Below are 24,722 nucleotides of genomic sequence, written 5' to 3'. Positions count from 1 at the left end.
AATGGTTAAAACTATGCAGTGACTCCATCTGCAGCAAGATGATGTTGTAGGTCTTTGGTGCTGGTCTGTGGGTTGACTCTGACTGTTCTCACCATTTTTGTCGCTTCTGTCTATCCGAGATTTCTCTTGGTCTGCCACTTCGAGCCTTAACTTGAACTGAGCCTGTGGTCTTCCATTTCCTCATTATGTTCCTAACTGTGGAAACAGACAGCTGAAATCTCTGAGACAGCTTTCTGTATCCTTCCCCTAAACCATGGTGGTGAACAATCTTTGTCTTCAGGTCATTTGAGAGTTGTTTTGATACACCCATGTTGCTACTCTTCAGAGAAAATTAAAAGAGGATGGAAACTTACATATGACCTCCTTAAATACTATTTCTCATAATTGGATTCACCTGTGTATGAAGGTCAGTGGTCACTGAGCTTACCAAGCCAATTTGAGTTCCAATAATTAGTTCTAAAGGTTTTAGAATCAATAAAATGACAACAGTGCCCAATTGTATGCACCTGCCTAATTTTATTTAAACAAATATTGCACACTTTCTGTAAATGCAATAAACCTAATTTCACTTCTCAAATATCACTGTGTGTGTGTCTCCTATATGATATATTTAACTGACATTTTTTATCATATCAACCAACGAGTTATATAGGAAAATCATGACGATTAACAAGGCTGCCCAAAAGTTTGCATCCCACTGTACAGAGTACCTTCAAAGCAATAAGTGGCTCCAAAACCATAATGCAGAGCAGCCCCCAAACTTTAGGCAGAGTACTCCACAAATGAATTACAGTGTACTCAAATTGGGCAGCAGCACTGATCCTCCCGTGCGCCTCCTGGCTGGAACTACAAGAAGACCAAGGGTGATGCTGCTGATCCTGGATCAATATGCTGTCAATCTGTGCTGGTGGATTCATTTGAAAGCTGCTTCATCACTGTTCTTCATGTAGTTCCAACCAGGAAGATCGATACTGATGTTGCAAGGCAATTCAAAGGCCACCTGTTTCCTGTGAACATCTTTTTTGCGGACACCCTGAACACCAATGTCGCCTAAGTGTGACTTACGGTAAGCTGATTTTGGAAAAATAGACAAGATACTGCAAAAGACACTGTGCACAAAGATCCCTCTGATATCAGGACTTTGAACTCACAAGTATTTTTTGTAAGTAGGAACTGCTCAGTCTAAGGTGGAGACACGGCAGTGTGTGGTTGATGTTGCATATTAATCCATGTGTGCAGGTGGAATGATGGTTGATGTTGCATATTAGTCCATGCGTGAAGGTGGAATGAAAAAGCGGTTGCTACATTCTCCTTCACATTAGTCAGACACAAAGGCATTAGGCAGACAGACACAAATTCATACAAACATCGAGTGTCTTCCAGCAAATGGAATAAGGAGGGGAACCATGAGCTCAACCATGCCAAGATCCAGCATACCAGATCTTTAAAGTGCATCAGGGGACACCTGTACACATGCTAGATTCCTGCCTCTAACAGACGCCAAAGTTCAGTGTAGCATGTGGATGAAGCTTTACTAAAACGCATTGAAACTCCCACAGTGCTGCTTAAAGGTTTCTACATATTGGCAACAAAATATTGGCTAAGGAATTTACTGCACCCCACATGTTACAGTATTAAATATAATCAATAGACTGGAGCTTTGTACTACAGTGAAATGATTTTATTGCTAGGTTTTGTGAATTATCTTTTTTTCCTTTTAGAAGTTTGCTACACTTTGTGGCACTTTGTTCATTTTATGTTCCATGTTACGATTTAGTTATATACCAAATGACTGATAAAATTCTACGTGTTTGGCTTACTTTCTTAAATAGCTCTACCAAAGGAATATCAGAAGATTGGAAAAGCATTGCAGAATTTATCACTGGTCTTCGGCACAAGCGGGTATAAAGGTACTGCAAACTTATGGAGCATTATCTTATATGTAAATATAAACAATGTATAGTGTAAGTAGTCAGTGCTTTTGGCCCTCAGCTAGGTTTTGCATAAACCTCTCTGTTACTCATATGTGTCTGCTGCGTACATAGGTGTCTGAGGTGATTGTACTGGAGACTGGAGCTTGGAAATTGTTTGTTTGTGGTGAGGGAGACCCTAAATCGGGGCAGGGCCAAGATGAGAGAGGCTCCAGCCTTGGGGCTCAGTGTAGGAGGGGTCGCATATTGTGTTTGTGGCAGAGAGAAATAAGAAAAGGGGATACATGGCAGTGACCGCAAGCCACATAACTAGAGATTAAGATGTTGGGGAACCTGGGGGCCTCTTAGTCTAATAGCAATCAGTGTGTGAGGGCTTGGGTGGGAGTGATGGAGGGGCGCACTTTGGTGTCTCAGCCTTGGGTGCTGGAGGACCTTCTTCCGGCTCTTCCCATCTGCACAGCTAGCCCCGGTCACTAGTGTCTTTCAGTAATGCCCAGGTCACACTGGCACTGTCAGTTTTAGTTTTCCATCTCCGACGCACGGTCAATGCAATGCATCCATTGATCCAGAAAAATTATTGCAGATCCAAACTTGCGGGTCGTGCAGAATGGATCCGTTCAAACGGACCATTGGATCCTTTAGAATCAATTCAGTGTGCCCTTATGATCCGTTAAAGGGACACTTAAGTCAAACAAAAAAAAAGAGTTTTACTCACCTAGGGCTTCCAATAGCCCCCTGCAGCTGTCCGGTACCCTCGCCGTCTCCCTCCGATCCTCCTGGCACAGCCACTTCCTGTTTCGGTGACAGGAGCTGACAGGCTGGGGACGCGAGTGATTTTTCGTGTCACTGGCCACAATAGCGCCATCTAAGCTGCTATAGCATATATCATATACCATATAGCAGCATAGAGGGTGCTAATGTGTCTGGGAACGCGAAGAATCACTCGCGTCCCCAGCCTGTCAGCTCCTGTCACCGAAACAGGAAGTGGCTGCTGGCGGGGCCAGGAGGATCGGAGGGAGACGGCGAGGGTACCGGACAGCTGCAGGGGGCTATTGGAAGCCCTAGGTGAGTAAAACTCATTTTTTTTTGTTTGACTTAAGTGTCCCTTTAAGTGCAAGGCCTTAGTTGGTGGTGGGCTATCCCCTGTGTAAGCAGCAGACAAGTATATTGAACAACAGACAAGTTTATGTTGGTCCTGTCTGTGAAGGCCAAGAGCACAGAATATTTGCGCTATGTATTGATTATATTCACTTGAGCATTGTTTACATAGTTGAAACAGAGGCGATTCACCTGCACTGATTGTATTGTACTACAGACAGACAGACAGACAGACAGACAGACAGACAGACAGACAGACAGACAGACAGACAGATAGATAGATAGATTGTGATTGTGTGTGTGTGTGTGTGTGTGTGTGTGTGTGTGTGTGTGTGTGTGTGTGTGTGTGTGTGTGTGTGTGTGTGTGTGTGTGTGTGTGTGTGTGTGTGTGCGCGCGCGCGTGCATGCGTGTAGGATATTGTTTATGATGATCAGTGTTAGTAATTGTTCACTTGTATTTTATAGGTGAAACAGATTTAAACAACGCCATAACAGAAGCAGGGAAAACATATGAAGAAATTGCCAGTTTGGTGGAGGAGCAGGTGAGACACAAAATGTAGAACCATAAGCTGCCTGGAACTGCAGTGTCATGAAATTAGCAGGAAAAGATTTAAGGTGGCCACACACCATACAATTTTTTAAATATCTGTTCAATTTAACAATTGCAATCATTTTTTTCTGACTGATTGTAACATTTAAAAAATATGACCAATGTACCACACACATGTTACATTTTTCCCCAGTTATGTTAAAAATGATTGAAAACTCTTAGAAAATTGCTAGTGTGTGTATATTAACCACTTGAGGACCGCAGGCTTTACCCCCCTTAAGGACCAGACCCTTTTTTTCCATTCAGACCACTGCAGCTTTCACGGTTTATTGCTCACTCATACAACCTACCACCTAAATGAATTTTACCTCCTTTTCTTGTCACTAATAAAGCTTTCTTTTGGTGCTATTTGATTGCTGCTGCGATTCTTACTTTTTATTATATTCATCAAAAAAGACATGAATTTTGTCAAAAAAATGATTTTTTTTTAACTTTCTGTGCTGACATTTTTCAAATAAAGTAAAATTTCTGTATACATGCAGCACGAAAAATTTGGACAAACATGTTTTTGATTAAAAAAAACCTATTCAGCCTATATTTATTGGTTTGGGTAAAAGTTATAGCGTTTACAAACTATGGTGCAAAAAGTGAATTTTCCCATTTTGAAGCATCGCTGACTTTTCTGACCACCTGTCATGTTTCATGAGGGGCTAGAATTCCAGGATTGTATAAATACCCCCCAAATGACCCCATTTTGGAAAGAAGACACCCCAAAGTATTCACTGAAAGGCATAGTGAGTTCATAGAAGATATTTTTTGTCATAAGTTAGCGGAAAAGGACAGTTTGTGACAAGAAAAAAAAAAAAAGTTTCCATTTCTGCTAACTTGTGACAAAAAAAAATGAAATCTGCCACGGACTCACCATGCCCGTCTCTAAATACCTTGAAGTGTCTGCAGAAAACAAAGCAAGCGCTCACCAATATGGGCCGCATCTGAATGACTCACCACCTCATATGCACCGCTTAAATAGCTCAAATACACACTCAGCAATCAGACAGATGCAAAACATATGCAAAACTAAACTAAATACTTACCATGCAAAACAGGATAGCACAATGGGTGCTGCTAGCCTGGTAGTTACAGAACTGTGGATACAAATTATAGGTAAAAGGCTGCGCATCCCTGACCCAATACTGTACAATTGAATGGTTAATCGCTGTGGCGCACACCGCCCCCCCTGGACTAAAATGTACGCCTGCATCCAAACAATGCAATACTGGTCTATGGAGAAATTTTAGCTTCCATCATAGTTTTGCATGCAAAAATATAGATATACTGGACATCTGCACCAACGTTGAGGTAAATCTCCAGAGCAGATGTCCTAACACTAAACTGACCTAAGTTAAAAGCAAATGTCTTTACCCTGGCAGCAGCTACGCTAAAATGTGTAACTTACATTCAATACAGACAGCAGAAAACAAAGCAAGCGCTCACCAATATGGGCCGCATCTGAATGACTCACCACCTCATATGCACCGCTTAAATAGCTCAAATACACACTCAGCAATCAGACAGATGCAAAACATATGCAAAACTAAACTAAATACTTACCATGCAAAACAGGATAGCACAATGGGTGCTGCTAGCCTGGTAGTTACAGAACTGTGGATACAAAATATAGGTAAAAGGCTGCGCATCCCTGACCCAATACTGTACAATTGAATGGTTAATCGCTGTGGCGCACACCGCCCCCCCTGGACTAAAATGTACGCCCGCATCCAAACAATGCAATACTGGTCTATGGAGAAATTTTAGCTTCCATCATAGTTTTGCATGCAAAAATATAGATATACTGGACATCTGCACCAACGTTGAGGTAAATCTCCAGAGCAGATGTCCTAACACTAAACTGACCTAAGTTAAAAGCAAATGTCTTTACCCTGGCAGCAGCTACGCTAAAATGTGTAACTTACATTCAATACAGACAGCAGAAAACAAAGCAAGCGCTCACCAATATGGGCCGCATCTGAATGACTCACCACCTCATATGCACCGCTTAAATAGCTCAAATACACACTCAGCAATCAGACAGATGCAAAACATATGCAAAACTAAACTAAATACTTACCATGCAAAACAGGATAGCACAATGGGTGCTGCTAGCCTGGTAGTTACAGAACTGTGGATACAAAATATAGGTAAAAGGCTGCGCATCCCTGACCCAATACTGTACAATTGAATGGTTAATCGCTGTGGCGCACACCGCCCCCCCTGGACTAAAATGTACGCCCGCATCCAAACAATGCAATACTGGTCTATGGAGAAATTTTAGCTTCCATCATAGTTTTGCATGCAAAAATATAGATATACTGGACATCTGCACCAACGTTGAGGTAAATCTCCAGAGCAGATGTCCTAACACTAAACTGACCTAAGTTCAAAGCAAATGTCTTTACCCTGGCAGCAGCTACGCTAAAATGTGTAACTTACATTCAATACAGACAGCAGAAAACAAAGCAAGCGCTCACCAATATGGGCCGCATCTGAATGACTCACCACCTCATATGCACCGCTTAAATAGCTCAAATACACACTCAGCAATCAGACAGATGCAAAACATATGCAAAACTAAACTAAATACTTACCATGCAAAACAGGATAGCACAATGGGTGCTGCTAGCCTGGTAGTTACAGAACTGTGGATACAAAATATAGGTAAAAGGCTGCGCATCCCTGACCCAATACTGTACAATTGAATGGTTAATCGCTGTGGCGCACACCGCCCCCCCCTGGACTAAAATGTACGCCCGCATCCAAACAATGCAATACTGGTCTATGGAGAAATTTTAGCTTCCATCATAGTTTTGCATGCAAAAATATAGATATACTGGACATCTGCACCAACGTTGAGGTAAATCTCCAGAGCAGATGTCCTAACACTAAACTGACCTAAGTTAAAAGCAAATGTCTTTACCCATTGTGCTATCCTGTTTTGCATGGTAAGTATTTAGTTTAGTTTTGCATATGTTTTGCATCTGTCTGATTGCTGAGTGTGTATTTGAGCTATTTAAGCGGTGCATATGAGGTGGTGAGTCATTCAGATGCGGCCCATATTGGTGAGCGCTTGCTTTGTTTTCTGCTGTCTGTATTGAATGTAAGTTACACATTTTAGCGTAGCTGCTGCCAGGGTAAAGACATTTGCTTTTAACTTAGGTCAGTTTAGTGTTAGGACATCTGCTCTGGAGATTTACCTCAACGTTGGTGCAGATGTCCAGTATATCTATATTTTTGCATGCAAAACTATGATGGAAGCTAAAATTTCTCCATAGACCAGTATTGCATTGTTTGGATGCGGGTGTACATTTTAGTCCAGGGGGGGCGGTGTGCGCCACAGCGATTAACCATTCAATTGTACAGTATTGGGTCAGGGATGCGCAGCCTTTTACCTATATTTTGTACCTTGAAGTGTCTACTTTCCAAAATGGGGTCATTTGTGGGGTGTGTTTACTGTCCTCACATTTTAGGGGTGCTAATCTGTAAGCACCACTGTAAAGCCTAAAGGTGCTCATTGGACTTTGGGCCCCTTTGCGCAGTTAGGCTGCAAAAAAGTGCCACACATGTGGTATTGCCGTACTCAGGAGAAGTAGTATAATGTGTTTTGGGGTGTATTTGTACACATATCCATGCTGGGTGGGAGAAATATCTCTGTAAATGACACTCTTTTGATTTTTGTTTACACACAATTGTCCATTTACAGAGATATTTCTCCCACCCAGGATGGGTATGTGTAAAAATACACCCCAAAATACATTATACTACTTCTCCCGAGTACGGCAATACCACATGTGTGACACTTTTTTGCACCCTAACTGCGCTAAGGGGCCCAAAGTCCAATGAGTACCTTTAGGATTTCAAGGGTCATTTTGCGGCATTTGGTTTCCAGACTACTCCTCACGGTTTAGGGCCCCTAAAATGCCAGGGCAGTTTAGGAACCCCACAAATGACCCCATTTTAGAAAGAAGACTCCCCAAGGTATTCTGTTAGGAGTACAGTGAGTTCATAGAAGATTTTATTTTTTGTCACAAGTTAGCGGAAATTGATTTTTATTGTTTTTTTTTTCACGAAGTGTCACTTTCCGCTAACTTGTGACAAAAAATAAAATCTTCTATGAACTCATCATAGTCCTAACAGAATACCTTGGGGTGTCTTCTTTCTAAAACGGGGTCATTTGTGGGGTTCCTATACTGCCCTGGCATTTTAGGGGCCCTAAACCGTGAGGAGTAGTCTGGAAATCAAATGCCGCAAAATGACCTGTGAAATCCTAAAGGTACTCATTGGACTTTGGGCCCCTTAACGCAGTTAGGGTGCAAAAAAGTGCCACACATGTGGTATCGCCGTACTCGGGAGAAGTAGTACAATGTGTTTTGGGGTGTATTTTTACACATACCCATGCTGGGTGGGAGAAATATCTCTGTAAATGGACAATTGTGTGTAAACAAAAATAAAAAGATTGTCATTTACAGAGGTATTTCTCCCACCCAGCATGGGTATATGTAAAAATACACCTCAAAATACACTATACCACTTCTCCTGAGTACGGCGATACCACATGTGTGGCACTTTTTTGCACCCTAACTGCGCTAAGGGGCCCAGAGTCCAATGAGTACCTACCCACTTGCCAGGACAGTTAACAAACCCCACAAATGACCCCATTTTTGAAATAATACACAAGGTATTCCATGAGGGGAATGGTGAAGTCATTGAAAATGTTATTTTTTGTCACAAGTTAACGGAAAATGACACTTTGTAAAAAAAAAAAATCTGCTAACTTGTTTGTGACAAAAACTAAAATCCTCTATGAACTCGCCATGCACCTCACAGAATACTTTAGGGTGTCCTCTTTCCAAAATAGGGTCATTTGTGGAGTCTGTCCTGGCATTTTAGGGTCTCTGCAATCATTACATGTATGGCCAGTATTAGGAGTTTCTGCTATACTCCTTATATTGGGTATACGGGTAATGCACTCTGGGCTGAAAGGAAAAATGAACGGCAAACATACCTTGCTCCACATCAATGGCAGATCTTCCTCCACATCAATGGCAGTGATAACCTCAGGAGAGAGACACACCGTGCCACCCTGCACTCAGGGTGAGCCAACAACTTATGTGACTGGGCCTCAGAACTTTAGTATACAGCATTATGCCTGTAGTATACAGCAATATGCCTGCCAATATAGATGACTCTGTGTGGCATTAAAGTATCATCATAGGCCCTGGGACAATGTGCGAAATACCACTGAGTGTGTGCCTACTCCTGTGTCTGGAGTTCCCTAGGTTCTAATAATGTACCTGCTCGTGGTACCTCTCAAAACACTCCCCTAGGCATAGGCCAGGCTGGTCAGGACATTTGGGACAATAAAAACTGGTGTCAGTCCTTCTTCTAGAGCACTGCTGCAGACACGACAACGTTTTCTTCGGATGCGTTGACCTGGGGTACTCGGAAGCTGATAGACGTAATGCCTTCCATGCAGTCGGCTAGTTGCATTTGGGGGGGGGGGGGGGGGGGGCTGGCACCTCCTGGATACAGGAGGTCCAGAACGATCTGTTCCTGAAATTGAAGGAAAGATCCAGTTCTCCCAGCCTTACTGTAGGGAACAAAGCTGTTGTAAACTGCCAATTGAATCAGATAAAAAGACACTTTCTTATACCAGCGTCTTGTTTGGGAAATTAAATAGGGCGCTAACCTCTGGTCATTGAAGTCCACCCCTCCCATGTTGACATTATATTCGTGGACGACAAGGGGCTTTTCAATGACCTCAGTTGCCCGTTGAATTTGGACTGTCGTGTCTGTGTGAATGGTGGACAGAAAGTAAACGTCCCTCTTGTCCTTCCATTTAACCGCGAGCAGGTCGTCAGTACGCAAGGCGGCCCTCTGCCCCCGTTCAAGTCTGGTGGTAACGAGCTGTTGGGGAAAGCCCTGGCGACTGGGCCGCGCAGTGCCACAGCATCGGATTCCTTCTAACTTTAAAGAGACACTGAAGCGAAAAAAAAAATATGATATAGTGAATTGGTTGTGTACTATGAATAATTACTAGAAGATTAGCAGCAAAGAAAATATTCTCATACTTTTATTTTCAGGTATATAGTGTTTTTTCTAACATTGCATCTTCTATATTATGTGCAGATTACACAACACTCAGCATTCAAAATGAGTCTTTCAGAGCAGTCTGTGAAGTAATGACCTCTCCTAAAGTAAACAGTTCACTTACAGTTGAGATAATAAAAGTCAGATAACAGCCCTCTCCACAACTAAGACTTAGTTGGAGAGCTTAATGGCTTGTTTGCATAGAGATAACAACTGGAGTTTCTCAACTCTTCCTGTACTGGAAACAATTAGACTGATGTATCTGATCTTAATGTTTTATTTCTTAGCTGTGCTACACATACAAATCATAATATCATCATTTTTTTTTTCGCTTCAGTGTCTCTTTAAGTGCTGATAGAGGGCCACACTTGTGTAATAGTTGTCCACATAAAGATGGTACCCCTTCTGGAACAAGGGTGACACCAAGTCCCACACAACCTTTCCACTGCTCCCCAGGTAGTCAGGGCATCCGACTGGCTCCAATTTTGAGTCTTTTCCCTCATAGACCCTAAAATGACATGTAAAGCCTGTGGCCCTTTCACAGAGCTTATACAGTTTCACCCCATACCGGGCGCGCTTGCTTGGGATGTACTGTTTGATGCCAAGGCGCCCGGTAAAGCGTAAGAGGGACTCGTCTACGCAGATGTTCTGTTCAGGGGTATAAGCATCTGCAAATGTTGATGACAGGTGGTCTATGAGGGGCTGAATTTTGTGGAGCCGGTCATAAGCAGGGTGGTCCTTTTTATGACTGGTTTTGTCGTCATTGAAGTGCAGGAAGCGCAGGATGGACTCAAATCGTGTCCTGGACATGGCAGCAGGGTACAAGGGAACATGATGTACTGGGTTCGTAGACCAATACGACCGCAGTACATTCTGTTTCATTAGTCCCAAGTGAAGGATAAGGGCCAAAAAGATTTTAAGTTTGGAAACTTCGACTGGTTTCCACCGGAAGCTGGGCATAGCTGCTATCCGGGTTCTCGGTGATGAATTGTGTGGCTTTACGGTTGGTCTCAACCACAATTAAGTCCAAGAGAACTTGGGTGATGAACAGCTGCAAAAAGTCTAGAGCCGTTCCTAGATGAGTTGTCGCCACCTGGACTCCAGACTGGGCGGTGAAAGGGGGCACTACGGGTGCGGCGGAATCAGGGGATTGCCAATCTGGATTTGCCAGCACCTCTGGGAGTCTATGGGTACTACGGGCCCGTCTTCTCCTTGGTGGCTGCGACGGGGGTACTACTGCACGTGCCACCGTACCAGTTTCAACTTCCATGCTGGCGCTCGCCACTTCACCAGGGTCTACGGAAGTACTGGTACTAAGTCCAGGAGATGCTGCGCTGCTGGTGCCTGCCTCATTAAGAAAACTCTCATCAGCGCTAGCACTACCCTGCTGCCCTTGAGGCGGATCCTGCGCCACCTGCGGTCTAATGACATGGGGTCTGGTACGCCTAGCTCTAGCCGGGACCAAAACCTCGTCATCACTTTCGGTCAGAGAACCACTGCTTTACACAGGTTCGAATTCGGACCCGGATGATTCGTCGGCTGAGTCTTCCCAAACGCTCTCATCCGACTGGTCCATGTACCTGTAAACCTCCTCATCGGAAATCCCCCTTCTTGCCATTGTGGACTGCTAAATTTATGGGGTTTTCCTCCGAGACTACCCAGAAAAAAAGAGCACCTACCTAGGAAAAGGGAGTATTTGAGAGGTAGAAAGCTGTGGTCACTGAGTTTTGATAAAAAAAAAATCAAAACTGATCTTTACAGCGCCACAGCTAGTGTTTTTGCAGTGATAAGAAAAAAAAATCTGTCACTACAGTGGGGCGGCTGAACACAAGTGCGGGCGAACGATCAGGCCTGCGTTTTTAGTGGAGCCTACACTAAGGTGACCCTAATGTACTGCTATAGATCTGTCTGCGATCAGGAATGATCACTAGATACTATATAGTACCAATGCTGATTAGCGACAGTGATGCCGCTAATCGGCGACTAATCGGTGAATGCGGTGCAGTGGGCTGGGCACCAACTGACCCTAACAAAGGGGCCTAGCTAACTTGCCTAACTGCTAACACTAGTGATACTAAAAAAGTGTCAGTTTTCACTGATAACTGTTTTTAGATCACTAGGATAGTAACGGGGGGATGATCTGGGGTGGGGGAGTTTGGGGGTGGTGGCGAGTGGGGTCTCAGAGGCAATCAAACAATCACGGGACAATCAAAGCCGATCACGGGACAATCAAATACAATTACAGCACAATCGAATCCAATCACAGCACAAGCAAATCTGATGCACTCGGAAGGTGGTGGTTGGAGGTGGTGGTTGGAGGTGGTGGTTGGAGGTGGTGGGGGGGAGGGTGGGGTTGGGGGTGGCGGGAAGTGGGGTCTCAGAGGCAATCAAGCAATCACGGGACAATCAAAGCCGATCACGGGACAATCAAATACAATTGCAGCACAATGAAATACAATCACAGCACAGTCAAATACAATGCGAAGATCAGTTAGTGATTGCTGGGGAGGACAGAAGTAAACAATGCGCAGGGGATGTAATCAGGAGGGGGGTCTGAGGGCAATCGAGGGTCTGGGCAGGTGATCGGTTGCCCCCGCGGGGCAGTTAAAGTCTGCTCTGATGGGTGGGGGTGCTGAGGGGTGATGGACAGGTGATAGACAGGTGATCAGAGGGGGATTAGGGGGTAAGCTAGCTGTATACAGATGTATACAGTATACAAGGACCGCCGCCGCTGTGTGTACGGCGGTCCTTGGGGCTTCCACTTTCCGACCGCCCCTGTGCAGTGAGCGGTCGTTAAGTGGTTAATAAGTCGAAAAACCGGGAAATCCAATTTTTGAGTTGAATGAAAAAAAAGCTTTTGATTTTTTTCAGGAGATCCGATCATATTTATCGAATTGCTGTAAAAATTGATCATTTTATTGTATCGTGTGTGGCCACCTTAAGACTGTCTTTATTTGCAATAGAATATTTTTTCAAGTCTTGGATTACTCTTTCAATAGAACAAAAAAGGGAGCTTACTACAGGGATTGTTCATGAGATAGCTTTTAGATCAATCAGCCACAGTAGTTCTGAACGTCAGATATTGACTATCTGTATATAATTTAACCTCTTGAGGATTGCAGGGCTAAACCCCCCTAGTGACCAGGCCATTTTGAGTAAAATTGGCCACTGCAGCTTTAAGGCCAAGCTGCAGGGCCACAAAACACAGCACACAAGTGATCCCCCCCCCTTTTCTCCCCACCAACAGAGCTCTCTGTTGGTGGGGTCTGATTGCTCCCCCCATGCTTATTTATTTTTTTTATAAATATTATTGTTGGCATTTTTAAAAACAACAACTGTACCTTCTCTCCCTCCCTCCCTCCCCACAGCCAGCCAATTACGGCGATCGGCTGTTATAGGCTTCTGCCTATGAGAGCCGATCACTCCCTTGTCCCCCAGGGGGACAGCCGTGTGACACGGCTGTCCCCAGTACAGCGCTGCTGCCGATCGCAGCTCTGTACATAGAAATAGACGGCGATCACACCATCTAACAGTCTCCCGAGCGGCAATAGCTCGATCTCCTGCATTAGCTGGCCCCAGGACTTTACGACAATCGGCGTTAGGCGGTCCTGGGGCTGCCGTCGCGGCCACGCCCATCGGCGTAACGCGGTCGGAAAGAGGTTAAGAAGTACAGTGGCCGTGCCAATATTAGGAATTTTTGGAAGGGCTGATCCCCTGATAGCATTATACTCAGCTTTCCAGTGAACTTTAATTAAACTAGTTCTCAACCTCAAATAATGTTAGTTACTTTATAGCTATGTTTTATTTGTCTTTTTCTTGTTTTGAAACTGAAATAGCATACCTACAGGAGGTAAGAAATATTAGAGCTTAGTTATTATGTTAGATAGCTACAATGTATTTACTAAGAAAACTGATGTTTCAGCTTTGTGTGAATAGTTGAAAGTATTTTATATCTGTCCGGAACTATGGCTAGAAATCTCTGCATGAGCACCTAACACAACTTACCGTATTTTTCAGAATATAAGACACTCCCGCATATAAGATGCACCTAGATTTAGAGGGCAAAAATCAGGGGAAAAAAAAACTAAACCTAGGTGCGTCTATGGTGCATGGGCGTCTTATGGACCTTTAAACCCCCCAAAACTGCCTCTATCTAAGCTACACTGCCCATCTACAGTAAATCCTGCTACACCACACTTCACTTACCCCTGCTGCCCCCACCAACTTCTCTTCACTAACCCTTGCTACCACCACCAACTACACTACGCTTCACTAACTAAATCCTGCAGCCAACACAAACTATAGTACACTTCACCTCTGCTGCATCTCACCTGATCCTGCCGCCGCGATCCTCTCCTCCGCCTGATTGCCGTCATCTGAGGACCATAGCTGTGGTCATCCGAGGGTCCCAGCCATCCCATCCAGTATCCCGACTCTTGAGGGTCCCAGCCGCCGGATCTTCACTGGAGATTGCAGCCATGCGGTAATCGCGCACTGCTGCCGCGCTGACATCCTCTATAGTAATGGCGTCCTTTTCCTAGTTACAGTGCCCCCTTCTGTGTGACGAGCGTCGCACTTGCGCCTGACGTCGTGCGTGACCCTGGCGCATGTGTGCCGCTCGTCACACAGAAGGGGGCACTGCAACTAGGAAAAGGACGCCGTTACTGTGGAGGATGTTGGCGGGGCGGCAGCGCATGATTACCATATGGTTGCAGTCTGCAGTGAAGACGATCCGGCGGCTGGGACCCTCAAGAGCCGGGATATTGGATGGGATGGCTGGGACCCTCGGATGGTGGCAGTCAGGCGGAGGAGGAGAGGATCGTGGCGGCAGGATCTGGTAAGTATGTTTTGGGGCCAAAATACCGTACCTTTAAAATATAAGTAGTGTATATACAGTGGTGTGAAAAACTATTTGCCCCCTTCCTGATTTCTTATTCTTTTGCATGTTTGTCACACTTAAATGTTTCTGCTCATCAAAAACCGTTAACTATTAGTCAAAGATAACATAATTGGACACAAAATGCAGTTTTAAATGATGGTTTTTATTATTTAGTGAGAAAAAAAAAACTCAAAACCTACATGGAGCTGTGTGAAAAAGAAATTGCCCCCTGAACCGTATAACTGGTTGGGCCACCCTTAGCAGCAATAACTGCAACCAAGCGTTTGCGATAACTTGCAACAAGTCTTTTACAGTGCTCTGGAGGAATTTTGTCCCACTCATCTTTGCAGAATTGTTGTAATTCAGCTTTATTTGAGGGTTTTCTAGCATGAATCGCCTTTTTAAGGTCATGCCACAACATCTCAATAGGATTCAGGTCAGGACTTTGACTAGGCCACTCCAAAGTCTTCATTTTGTTTTTCTTCAGACATTCAGAGGTGGATTTGCTGATGTGTTTTGGGTCATTGTCCTGCTGCAGCACCCAAGATCGCTTCAGCTGGAGTTGACAAACAGATGGCCGGACATTCTCCTTCAGGATTTTTTGGTAGACAGTAGAATTCATGGTTCCATCTATCACAGCAAGCCTTCCAGGTCCTGAAGCAGCAAAACAACCCCAGACCATCACACTACCACCACCATATTTTACTGTTGGTATGATGTTCTTTTGCTGAAATGCTGTGTTACTTCTACGCCAGATGTAACGGGACACACACCTTCCAAAAAGTTCAACTTTTGTCTCGTCGGTCCACAAGGTATTTTCCCCAAAGTCTTGCCAATCATTGAGATGTTTTTTTAGCAAAATTGAGACGAGCCTTAATGTTCTTTTTGCTTAAAAGTGGTTTGCGCCTTGGATATCTGCCATGCAGACCGTTTTTGCCCAGTCTCTTTCTTATGGTGGAGTCGTGAACAATGACCTTAATTGAGGCAAGTGAGGCCTGCAGTTCTTTAGATGTTGTCCTGGGGTCTTTTGTGGCCTTTCGGATGAGTTTTCTCTGCACTCTTGGGGTAATTTTGGTCGGCCGGCCACTCCTGGGAAGGTTCATCACTGTTCCATGTTTTTGCCATTTGTGGATAATGGCTCTCACTGTGGTTCGCTGGAGTCCCAAAGCTTTAGAAATGGCTTTATAACCTTTACCAGACTGATAGAGCTCAATTACAGTACTTTGTTCTCATTTGTTCCTGAATTTCTTTGGATCTTGGCATGATGTCTAGCTTTTGAGGTGCTTTTGGTCTACTTCTCTGTGTCAGATAGCTCCTATTTAAGTGATTTCTTGATTGAAACAGGTGTGGCAGTAATCAGGCCTGGGGGTGACTACAGAAATTTAACGCAGGTGTGATAAACCACAGTTAAGTTATTGTTTAACAAGAGGGGCAATCACTTTTTCACACAGGGCCATGTAGATTTGGATTTTTTTTTTCTCACTAAATAATACAAAACATCATTTAAAACTGCATTTTGTGTTCAATTATGTTATCTTTGACTAATAGTTAACGGTTTTTGATGAGCAGAAACATTTAAGTGTGACAAACATGCAAAAGAATAAGAAATCAGGAAGGGGGCAAATAGTTTTTCACATCACTGTATATATATGTGTATATATATATATATATATATATATATGTATATATATATATATATATATGTATATATATAGATAGATAGATAGTGTGTGGGTGTATGTGTGTGTGTATGTATATATATATATATATATATATATATATATATATATATATATATATATATATATATATATATATATATATATACTGCATGCATACGCTTTAACGCGCTTACGCTCACCAACTGCGCCAAAGTGTCCCCAATCTGGTGAGTCCTACTCTACCATGCAAAATGCCAGTTTTTATAAGCAGTCTAGTGGGAACTAATCCAAAAACCCAAGAGTCAACTAAATGGGAAAAAAGGAAATTAAAAACACCTTCACTAGCTACCAAACGAACTCTCTGAACATGTGCAATGCACTCATTTATATACTTAACTGTGCTAGAGGTGGGCGTGGTTATGCAGGCTCACAGGGGAATGTTATAAATAAATACCAAGGGGTGAGCAGCACAAACCAAATTTGATGCAATTCTATGCAAAGCATGCACGCAGCACTGGAGGTCCCCAGACTCCATAAGAAATATATAAATACAGAGGGGCTGCAGCACACAACAGGAAAACATATACAATATATATATATATATATATATATATATATATATATATATATATATATATATATATATATATATATATATATATATATACAGTGTGTATATATATATATATATATATATATATATATATATATATATATATATATATATATATATACAGTGTGTATATATACAGTGTGTATATATATATATATATATATATATATATATATATATATATATATATATATATATATATATATACAGTGGAGCAAATAATTATTTGACCCCTCACTGATTTTGTAAGTTTGTCCAATGACAAAGAAATGAAAAGTCTCAGAACAGTATCATTTCAATGGTAGGTTTATTTTAACAGTGGCAGATAGCACATCAAAAGGAAAATCGAAAAAATAACCTTAAATAAAAGATAGCAACTGATTTGCATTTCATTGAGTGAAATACGTTTTTGAACCCTCTAACAATAAAAGACTTAATACTTAGTGGAAAAACCCTTGTTTGCAAGCACAGAGGTCAAACGTTTCTTGTAATTGATGACCAAGTTTGCACATATTTTAGGAGGAATGTTGGTCCACTCCTCTTTGCAGATCATCTCTAAATCCCTAAGGTTTCGAGGCTGTCTCTGTGCAACTCTGAGCTTGAGCTCCCTCCATAGGTTTTCTATTGGATTAACCACCTGAGCGGTCTGGACGAGCTCAGCTCGTCCAACACCGCCGGAGGCTGCCGCTCAGGCCCTGCTGGGCCGATTTACATCAAATAAAAAGCAGCACACGCAGCCGGCACTTTGCCAGCCGCGTGTGCTGCCTGATCGCCGCCGCTCTGCGGCGATCCGCCGCGAGCAGCGGCGAAAGAGGGTCCCCCCAGCCGCATGAGCCCAGCGTAGCCGGAACAAAAAGTTCCGGCCAGCGCTAAGGGCTGGATCGGAGGCGGCTGACGTCAGGACGTCGGCTGACGTCGATGACGTCACTCCGCTCGTCGCTATGGCGACGATATAAGCAAAACAAGGAAGGCCGCTCATTGCGGCCTTCCTTGTTTATTCTGGGCGCCGGAGGCGATCGGAAGATCGCCTCCGGAGCGCCCTCTAGTGGGCTTTCATGCAGCCAACTTTCAGTTGGCTGCATGAAATAGTTTTTTTTTTATTTAAAAAAAACCCTCCCGCAGCCACCCTGGCGATTTAATCAGAACGCCAGGGTGGTTAAGGTCCGGAGACTGACTAGGCCACTCCATGACCTCAATGTGTTTCTTCTTGAGCCACTCCTTTGTTGCCTTTGCTGTATGTTTTGGGTCATTGTCGTGCTGGAACACCCATCCACCACCCATTTTCAGTTTCCTGGCAGAGGGAAGGAGGTTGTCGTTCAGGATTTCACGATACATGGCTCCGTCCATTTTCCCGTTAATGCGATTAAGTTGTCCTGTGCCCCTAGCAGAAAAACACCCCCAAAGCAAAATGTTTCCACCCCCATGCTTGACGGTGGGGACGGTGTTTTGGGGGTCATAGGCAGCATTTTTCTTCCTCCAAACACAGCGAGTTGAGTTAATGCCAAAGAGCTCTATTTTGGTCTCATCAGACCACAGCACCTTCTCCCAGTCACTCATAGAATCATTCAGGTGTTCATTGGCAAACTTCAGACGGGCCTGCACATGTGCCTTCTTGAGCAGGGGGACCTTGTGAGCCCTGTAGGATTTTAACCACCTTAGCGGTATGGACGAGCTCTGCTCGTCCATTACCGCCAGAGGGTGCCGCTCAGGCCCTGCTGGGCCGATTTTGATGAAATAAAGAGCAGCACACGCAGCCGGCACTTTGCCAGCCGCGTGTGCTGCCCGATCGCCGCCGCTCTGCGGCGATCCGCCGCGAGCAGCGGCGAAAGAGGGTCCCCCCAGCCGCCTAAGCCCTGCGCAGCCGGAACAAATAGTTCCGGCCAGCGCTAAGGGCTGGATCGGAGGCAGCTGACGTCAGGACGTCGGCTGACGTCCATGACGTCACTCCGCTCGTCACCATGGCGACGAAGTAAGCAAAACATGGAAGGCCGCTCATTGCGGCCTTCCGTGTTACTTTTGGCCGCCGGAGGCGATCAGAAGAACGCCTCCGGAGCGCCCTCTAGTGGGCTTTCATGCAGCAAACTTTCAGTTGGCTGCATGTAATAGTTTTTTTTTTATTTAAAAAAAACCCTCCTGCAGCCGCCCTGGCGATCTTAATAGAACGCCAGGGTGGTTTATCCATTGCGGTGTAATGTGTTTCCAATAGTTTTCTTGGTGACTGTGGTCCCTGCTAATTTGAGGTCATTCACTAACTCCTCCCGTGTAGTTCTAGGATGCTTTTTCACCTTTCTCAGAACCATTGACACCCCACGAGGTGAGATCTTGCGTGGAGCCCCAGAGCGAGGTCGATTGATGGTCATTTTGTGCTCCTTCCATTTTCGAACAATCGCACCAACAGTTGTCACCTTCTCTCCCAGCTTCTTGCTAATGGTTTTGTAGCCCATTCCAGCCTTGTGCAGGTCTACAATTTTGTCTTTGACATCCTTGGACAGCTCTTTGGTCTTTCCCATGTTGGAGAGTTTGGAGTCTGCTTGATTGATTGATTCTGTGGACAGGTGTCTTTTATACAGGTGACTAGTTAAGACAGGTGTCCTTAATGAGGGCGACTAATTGAGTAGAAGTGTCTAACCACTCTGTGGGAGCCAGAACTCTTAATGGTTGGTAGGGGTTCAAAAACTTATTTCACTCAATCAAATGCAAATCAGTTGCTATCTTTTATTTAAGGTTATTTTTTCGATTTTCCTTTTGATGTGCTATCTGCCACTGTTAAAATAAACCTACCATTGAAATGATACTGTTCTGAGACTTTTAATTTTCTTGTCATTGGACAAACTTACAAAATCAGTGAGGGGTCAAATAATTATTTCCTCCACTGTATATATATATGTATATATATTATTATTATTATTTAGTATTTATATAGCGCCGACATATTACGCAGCGCTGTACAGTGTATATATATATATATATCTTGTCACTAACTGTCCCTCAAAGGAGCTCACAATCTAATCCCTACCATTGCCATATATATATATATATATATATATATATATATATACACTAGGCATTTAGGCCAGGTGCTCATCTTTTTCTCAATCGAAAAATCCAGCTGTTCCCTCTTGCTAGAACAGTCTTTCGAGACGTCCCCATCTCCCCAGTGTGGCAAAACTCTCTCCAGGCTCTGGACATGAAAAGCTGTCATATTGCCGCCATGGCTTCTGGACAGATGTTGCTAAACAAGGTTAATCCATCAGATACATAGGCTAACAATCGTTGGGAGCAAATATCTGTTCTGGTTATCTAGCTATAAAAGAGACAATTATGTGAATTATTATTCGTATTTTATTTTTTTGCTTCAGGCAGTGGATGAGATTATCAGTAAAATTCTGACATACGGTAAGTTATTTTCCTTTTTCATTATTTTTCAGCCAAGGAAAGATCTGCACTACTTGATGGAAACCAACCATGAGTACAAAGGTTTTCTAAGCTGCTTTCCAGACATGATTTCGGCTCATAAGGTGCCATTTAAGTTTTTATGTGTTCATAAAAATGTGAAATATTTTGTGCGCAGTAGGGGATCGCCCATGATAAACCCACATGTTGTAGAGGAGATGTGCTTTTCATTTTAGACTTTCCAATCACTCACAGTCTGCTTAAAATGCATAGTGTGTAGAATAGCACTGCCTGGCCACTTTATTAGGAACATGGACTACTTTGATGTTTGATCACATTTGAATTCAGTTACAACACAGATACTTCTTCACACAGTGCCACTGTATATATTGACCCATTTCTCCTGTCTCATGCATCCATTTATCAATGACTTTATTTAGTAATAGCCACTTGAATGACTCTAAAAGGCAAGGAATATGGAGATAGCAATATTAGTTTACCTTTAAACGATAAATTGCCTGTCGGTGCTGCTGATCATTGTCATGAGTTGTATGTGTATGTATGTATATACAGTGTTTAACCTCCGAGAAAATGAATTATGGCAAGAGTTTCAATCCATCATCATTGAAACGGCAGCAAAGACTATCCCACATAAGAAGCCAGAAAAGAAATGCAAATGGTTAACGGAAGATACCATTAATCTTGTGGTGCAGAGAAGAGCAGCCAAAGTTGCGGGAAATGGAGAGGAGACTGCGAGGTTTAATGCAGAATTTCAACAGTCAGCGAGACAGGACAAAGAATTATTTTGGAACCATCAATGCAAATTACTGGAAGAGGATTTTGTGAGGGATCAAACCAGAAATGCTTCAGCACGTAAAGGGACCATCAAAGATAAGAAAGGAAAAGATCTGATCGACCAATGCAGTATCAAAAACAGATGGCAGGAATATACAGAAGAACTGTATGCTCACAAGAGTGATGTTCTAGAGATTCAGGAAAAAGCAACCATGACATTTGAATCAGAGCCAACCATCCTCTCAGAAGAAGTTGCATGGGCAATAAGCCAATTACCTAACAACAAGGCTTCTGGCATTGATAGAATCCTTTTTGGAATGATAAGACCCATACCAATTGCAGCCATCACTGCAATATGCCAGAAGATCTGGGAAACCAACACATGGCCAAAAGAATTGAAACGATCAGTTTTTATTCCATTGCCAAAGAAGGGAGATTCTAAAGATTGCTCTAATTACCGCACAATTGCCCTCATTCCTCACATGAGCAAAGTGCTTCTTAAGATCATACATCAACGCCTCGAGTTACCTGATGAACAAGCAGGTTTTAGAAGAGGTTGTGGCGCTCACGATCATATTGCGAATCTTCGATGGATCTTGGAGAAATTACACGAATATCAGAAGAATGTCTATATGTGCTTTATCGATTATAAAAAAGCCTTTGATTGTGTCGAACACGATAAGCTGTGGAAAGCCTTAGGCGAACTGGGTGTGCCAACTCATCTGGTTAAGCTGATAAGATCACAAATGACGGCCAAGAAGCCACAATGCGACCACCCTATGGATATACTGATTGGTTAAAAATTGGTAAAGGTGTGAGGCAAGGTTGTATTCTATGCCCCTTGCTGTTCAATCTTTACGCCGAAGTGATCATGAGAAAATTGGATCTTGAGGAAACAGAAATTGGCGTGAAAATTGGTCGACGGAACATCAAGAACCTTCGGTATGTTCATGACACGACTCTTCTATCAGAAATGGCGGATGGCCTGCAGCATCTGATTAATCGAATCAATGATGAAAGTGCAAAGCTTGGCCTCTTCCTGAATATCAAAAAGACCAAGTTCATGACAACAGTAGATGACGGCAAGATCAAGATAGCAGTTTACAATGAAAAGATTGAGTGTGTGAAGAGATTCACCTTCCTCGGCTCTCAGATCTTGATCAAAATGATGATTGTAGTCCTGAAATAAAACGTCGGATAGCCCTCGGCAGAAATGCAATGGTAAGCATGAACCAAGTATGGAAAAGCAAAGACCTTAGCATTACGACTAAATGTAGACTGGTTCATGCCATCGTTTTCCCCATAACCATATATGGCTGCGAAAGTTGGACCCTAAGAAAAGCATATAGAAGAAAAATTGACTCCTTCGAGTTGTGGTGCTGGCGACGGTTGCTTCGCATTCCATAGACAGCAAGGATGACGAACAAAGAAGTATTGGAACATATAAGACCAGACATATCACTGGAAGGCAAGATCACCAGACTCGGACTCCCATATTTCAGCCACGTGATGCGATCAAATTCCTTAGAGAAAGACCTAATGCTAGGACTAATCAGTGGCAAAAGGCGACAAGGCCGCCAGAGAACGCGTTGGCTTGACACCATCAAAGCTGACACAGGATTGAGCTTAAAGGGAAACTGAAATGAGTAAAATTATTTAAAATAAACACATGGTTTAGCTACAAATGAATATTACACACTAACTTCACCATCAATTCCCCCCAGAAGCTAACCATTTTCATCTTACAGTGATCCCTTCCAGTTCTGACAAGATTTTGCCAGAACTGAAATATACTAGTTGCTGTCAGTTATCTATCAGCAGCTGTCGGTTACAACTGAATGTGCAAGGTAATGTCCATATTTCCCTATGGCTCAAGTGGGTAATATTACAGTTTAACAGTGTGCTGACCAGGCAGCTGTTAGGGGGTAATGGCCATTTTTAAAATGGAGGACAGAGAAATCCATTGATCACAGTGGACAAATGGGATGCAGGAGAGGCGAAAGAGATTGAGTAGTAGACTGCACAGGAGGGAAGTATGACCTGTGGATGGTTATTTTGACTTTTTATTTTCAGTTCAGGTTCTCTTTAAGGCAACTGGCAGAAATTGTACAAGATCGGACAGCATGGAGAGAGCTAACGCATAGAATCACCAAGAGACATTATATATATATATATATATATATATATATATATATATATATATATATATATATATATATATATATATACACAGAGGGTGCTGCAGCACACAACAGGAAAACAGTGACAGGGGCTCTTGGTTACGCTTTAACGCGTTTAAGCTCACCAACTGCGCCAAAGTGTCCCCGATCTGGTGAGTCCTACTCTAACCAGGCAAAAATGCAAGTTTTTATCAGCGTTCTAGTGGGAACCATGCCAAAAGCCCAGGGGTCAGCTAAATGGGAGAAATGAAATTAAAAACACCTCACCTTCTAATAGCTACTAACTGAACTATGAGCACCGCTCATTTATATACTTAACTGTGCTAGAGATGGGTGTGGTTATGCACGCTCACAGGGGAAAATAACATAAGCCAAGGGATGAGCAGCACAAACCGAATTTTATGCAATACTATGCAAAGCATGCACGCAGCACTGGAGAACCCTAATCTCCATAAGAAATATATAAATACAGAGGGTGCTGCAGCACACAACAGGAAAACAGTGACAGGGGCTCTTGGTTACTGTTTTCCTGTTGTGTGCTGCAGCACCCTCTGTATTTATATATTTCTTATGGAGATTAGGGTTCTCCAGTGCTGCGTGCATGCTTTGCATAGTATTGCATAAAATTCGGCTTGTGCTGCTCATCCCTTGGCTTTTATTATATATATATATATATATATAATGTATGTATGTATGTATGTATGTATGTATGTATATATGTGTATATATACATAATATGTGTGTGTTTGTGTGTGTATTTTACACTGCTCAAAAAATAAAGGGAACACAAAAATAAGACATCCTAGATCTGAATGAAATATTCTTATTAAATATTTTGCTCTTTTTATGTAGTTGAATGTGCTGACAACAATCACACAAACGTTATCAATGGAAATCAAATTGATCAACCCATGGAGGTCTGGATTTGGAGTCAAAACTAAAAATTAAAGTGGAAAAAAAACACTACAGGCTGATCAAACTTTGATGTAATGTTCTTAAAACAAGACACAATGAGGCTCAGTAGTGTATGTGGCCTTCACATGCCTGTATTACCTCCTTACAACGCCTGGGCATGCTCCTGATAAGCTTGTGGACAGTCACCTGAACGAACACTAAGATTCCAGCGCAGGAGATTTGGGCGCAGCCGGCGCCACCATAGGCCGTAATAGGAATTACGGCTATAGCTCCGCACAGAGTGTAACTTCAGCGCCGTCAGAAGACGGAGCTGAAGTTACATTTAAAACACTGTAATTTGGCTTTCAGGTATTGATTACATCATTCCCCACTATCCATGGCAGCCTGGAAGGGGAATAGTAATTGACACTGCCGGGACTTGTGCGGCAGCAGGATCAGCCACATACCGGCTGTATCCTGCACCCAAGTCTCCTGGCGCCCATTCTTGTCGTACGCCTCCTGAAGGATCTCCTCCTAAACCTAGACTAAAGCATCCACCAACTCCTGGACAGTCTTTTGGTGGA

At 43.2% G+C, this 24,722-nt stretch overlaps 1 protein-coding gene across 2 annotated transcripts in view; it reads left to right on the top strand.

The window, feature by feature from the left end:
* The window catches only part of SNX9 (sorting nexin 9), a 240,724-nt gene that overhangs the window by 205,624 nt on the left and 10,378 nt on the right, over window positions 1-24,722 (top strand). For both annotated transcript variants that reach the window (XM_068231862.1, XM_068231861.1), the window contains exons 13-15: window positions 1,833-1,910; window positions 3,495-3,571; window positions 20,305-20,394. In XM_068231862.1, coding sequence (XP_068087963.1) covers window positions 1,833-1,910; window positions 3,495-3,571; window positions 20,305-20,394 — 245 coding nt within the window. The remainder of the gene's footprint in view (window positions 1-1,832; window positions 1,911-3,494; window positions 3,572-20,304; window positions 20,395-24,722) is intronic.

Source organism: Hyperolius riggenbachi, chromosome 4 (genome assembly GCF_040937935.1).
Source record: "Hyperolius riggenbachi isolate aHypRig1 chromosome 4, aHypRig1.pri, whole genome shotgun sequence".
NCBI lineage: Eukaryota > Metazoa > Chordata > Amphibia > Anura > Hyperoliidae > Hyperolius > Hyperolius riggenbachi.
The sequence above is the reverse complement of the archived record's forward strand: the minus strand, read 5'-3'. Positions and strand labels throughout refer to the sequence as shown.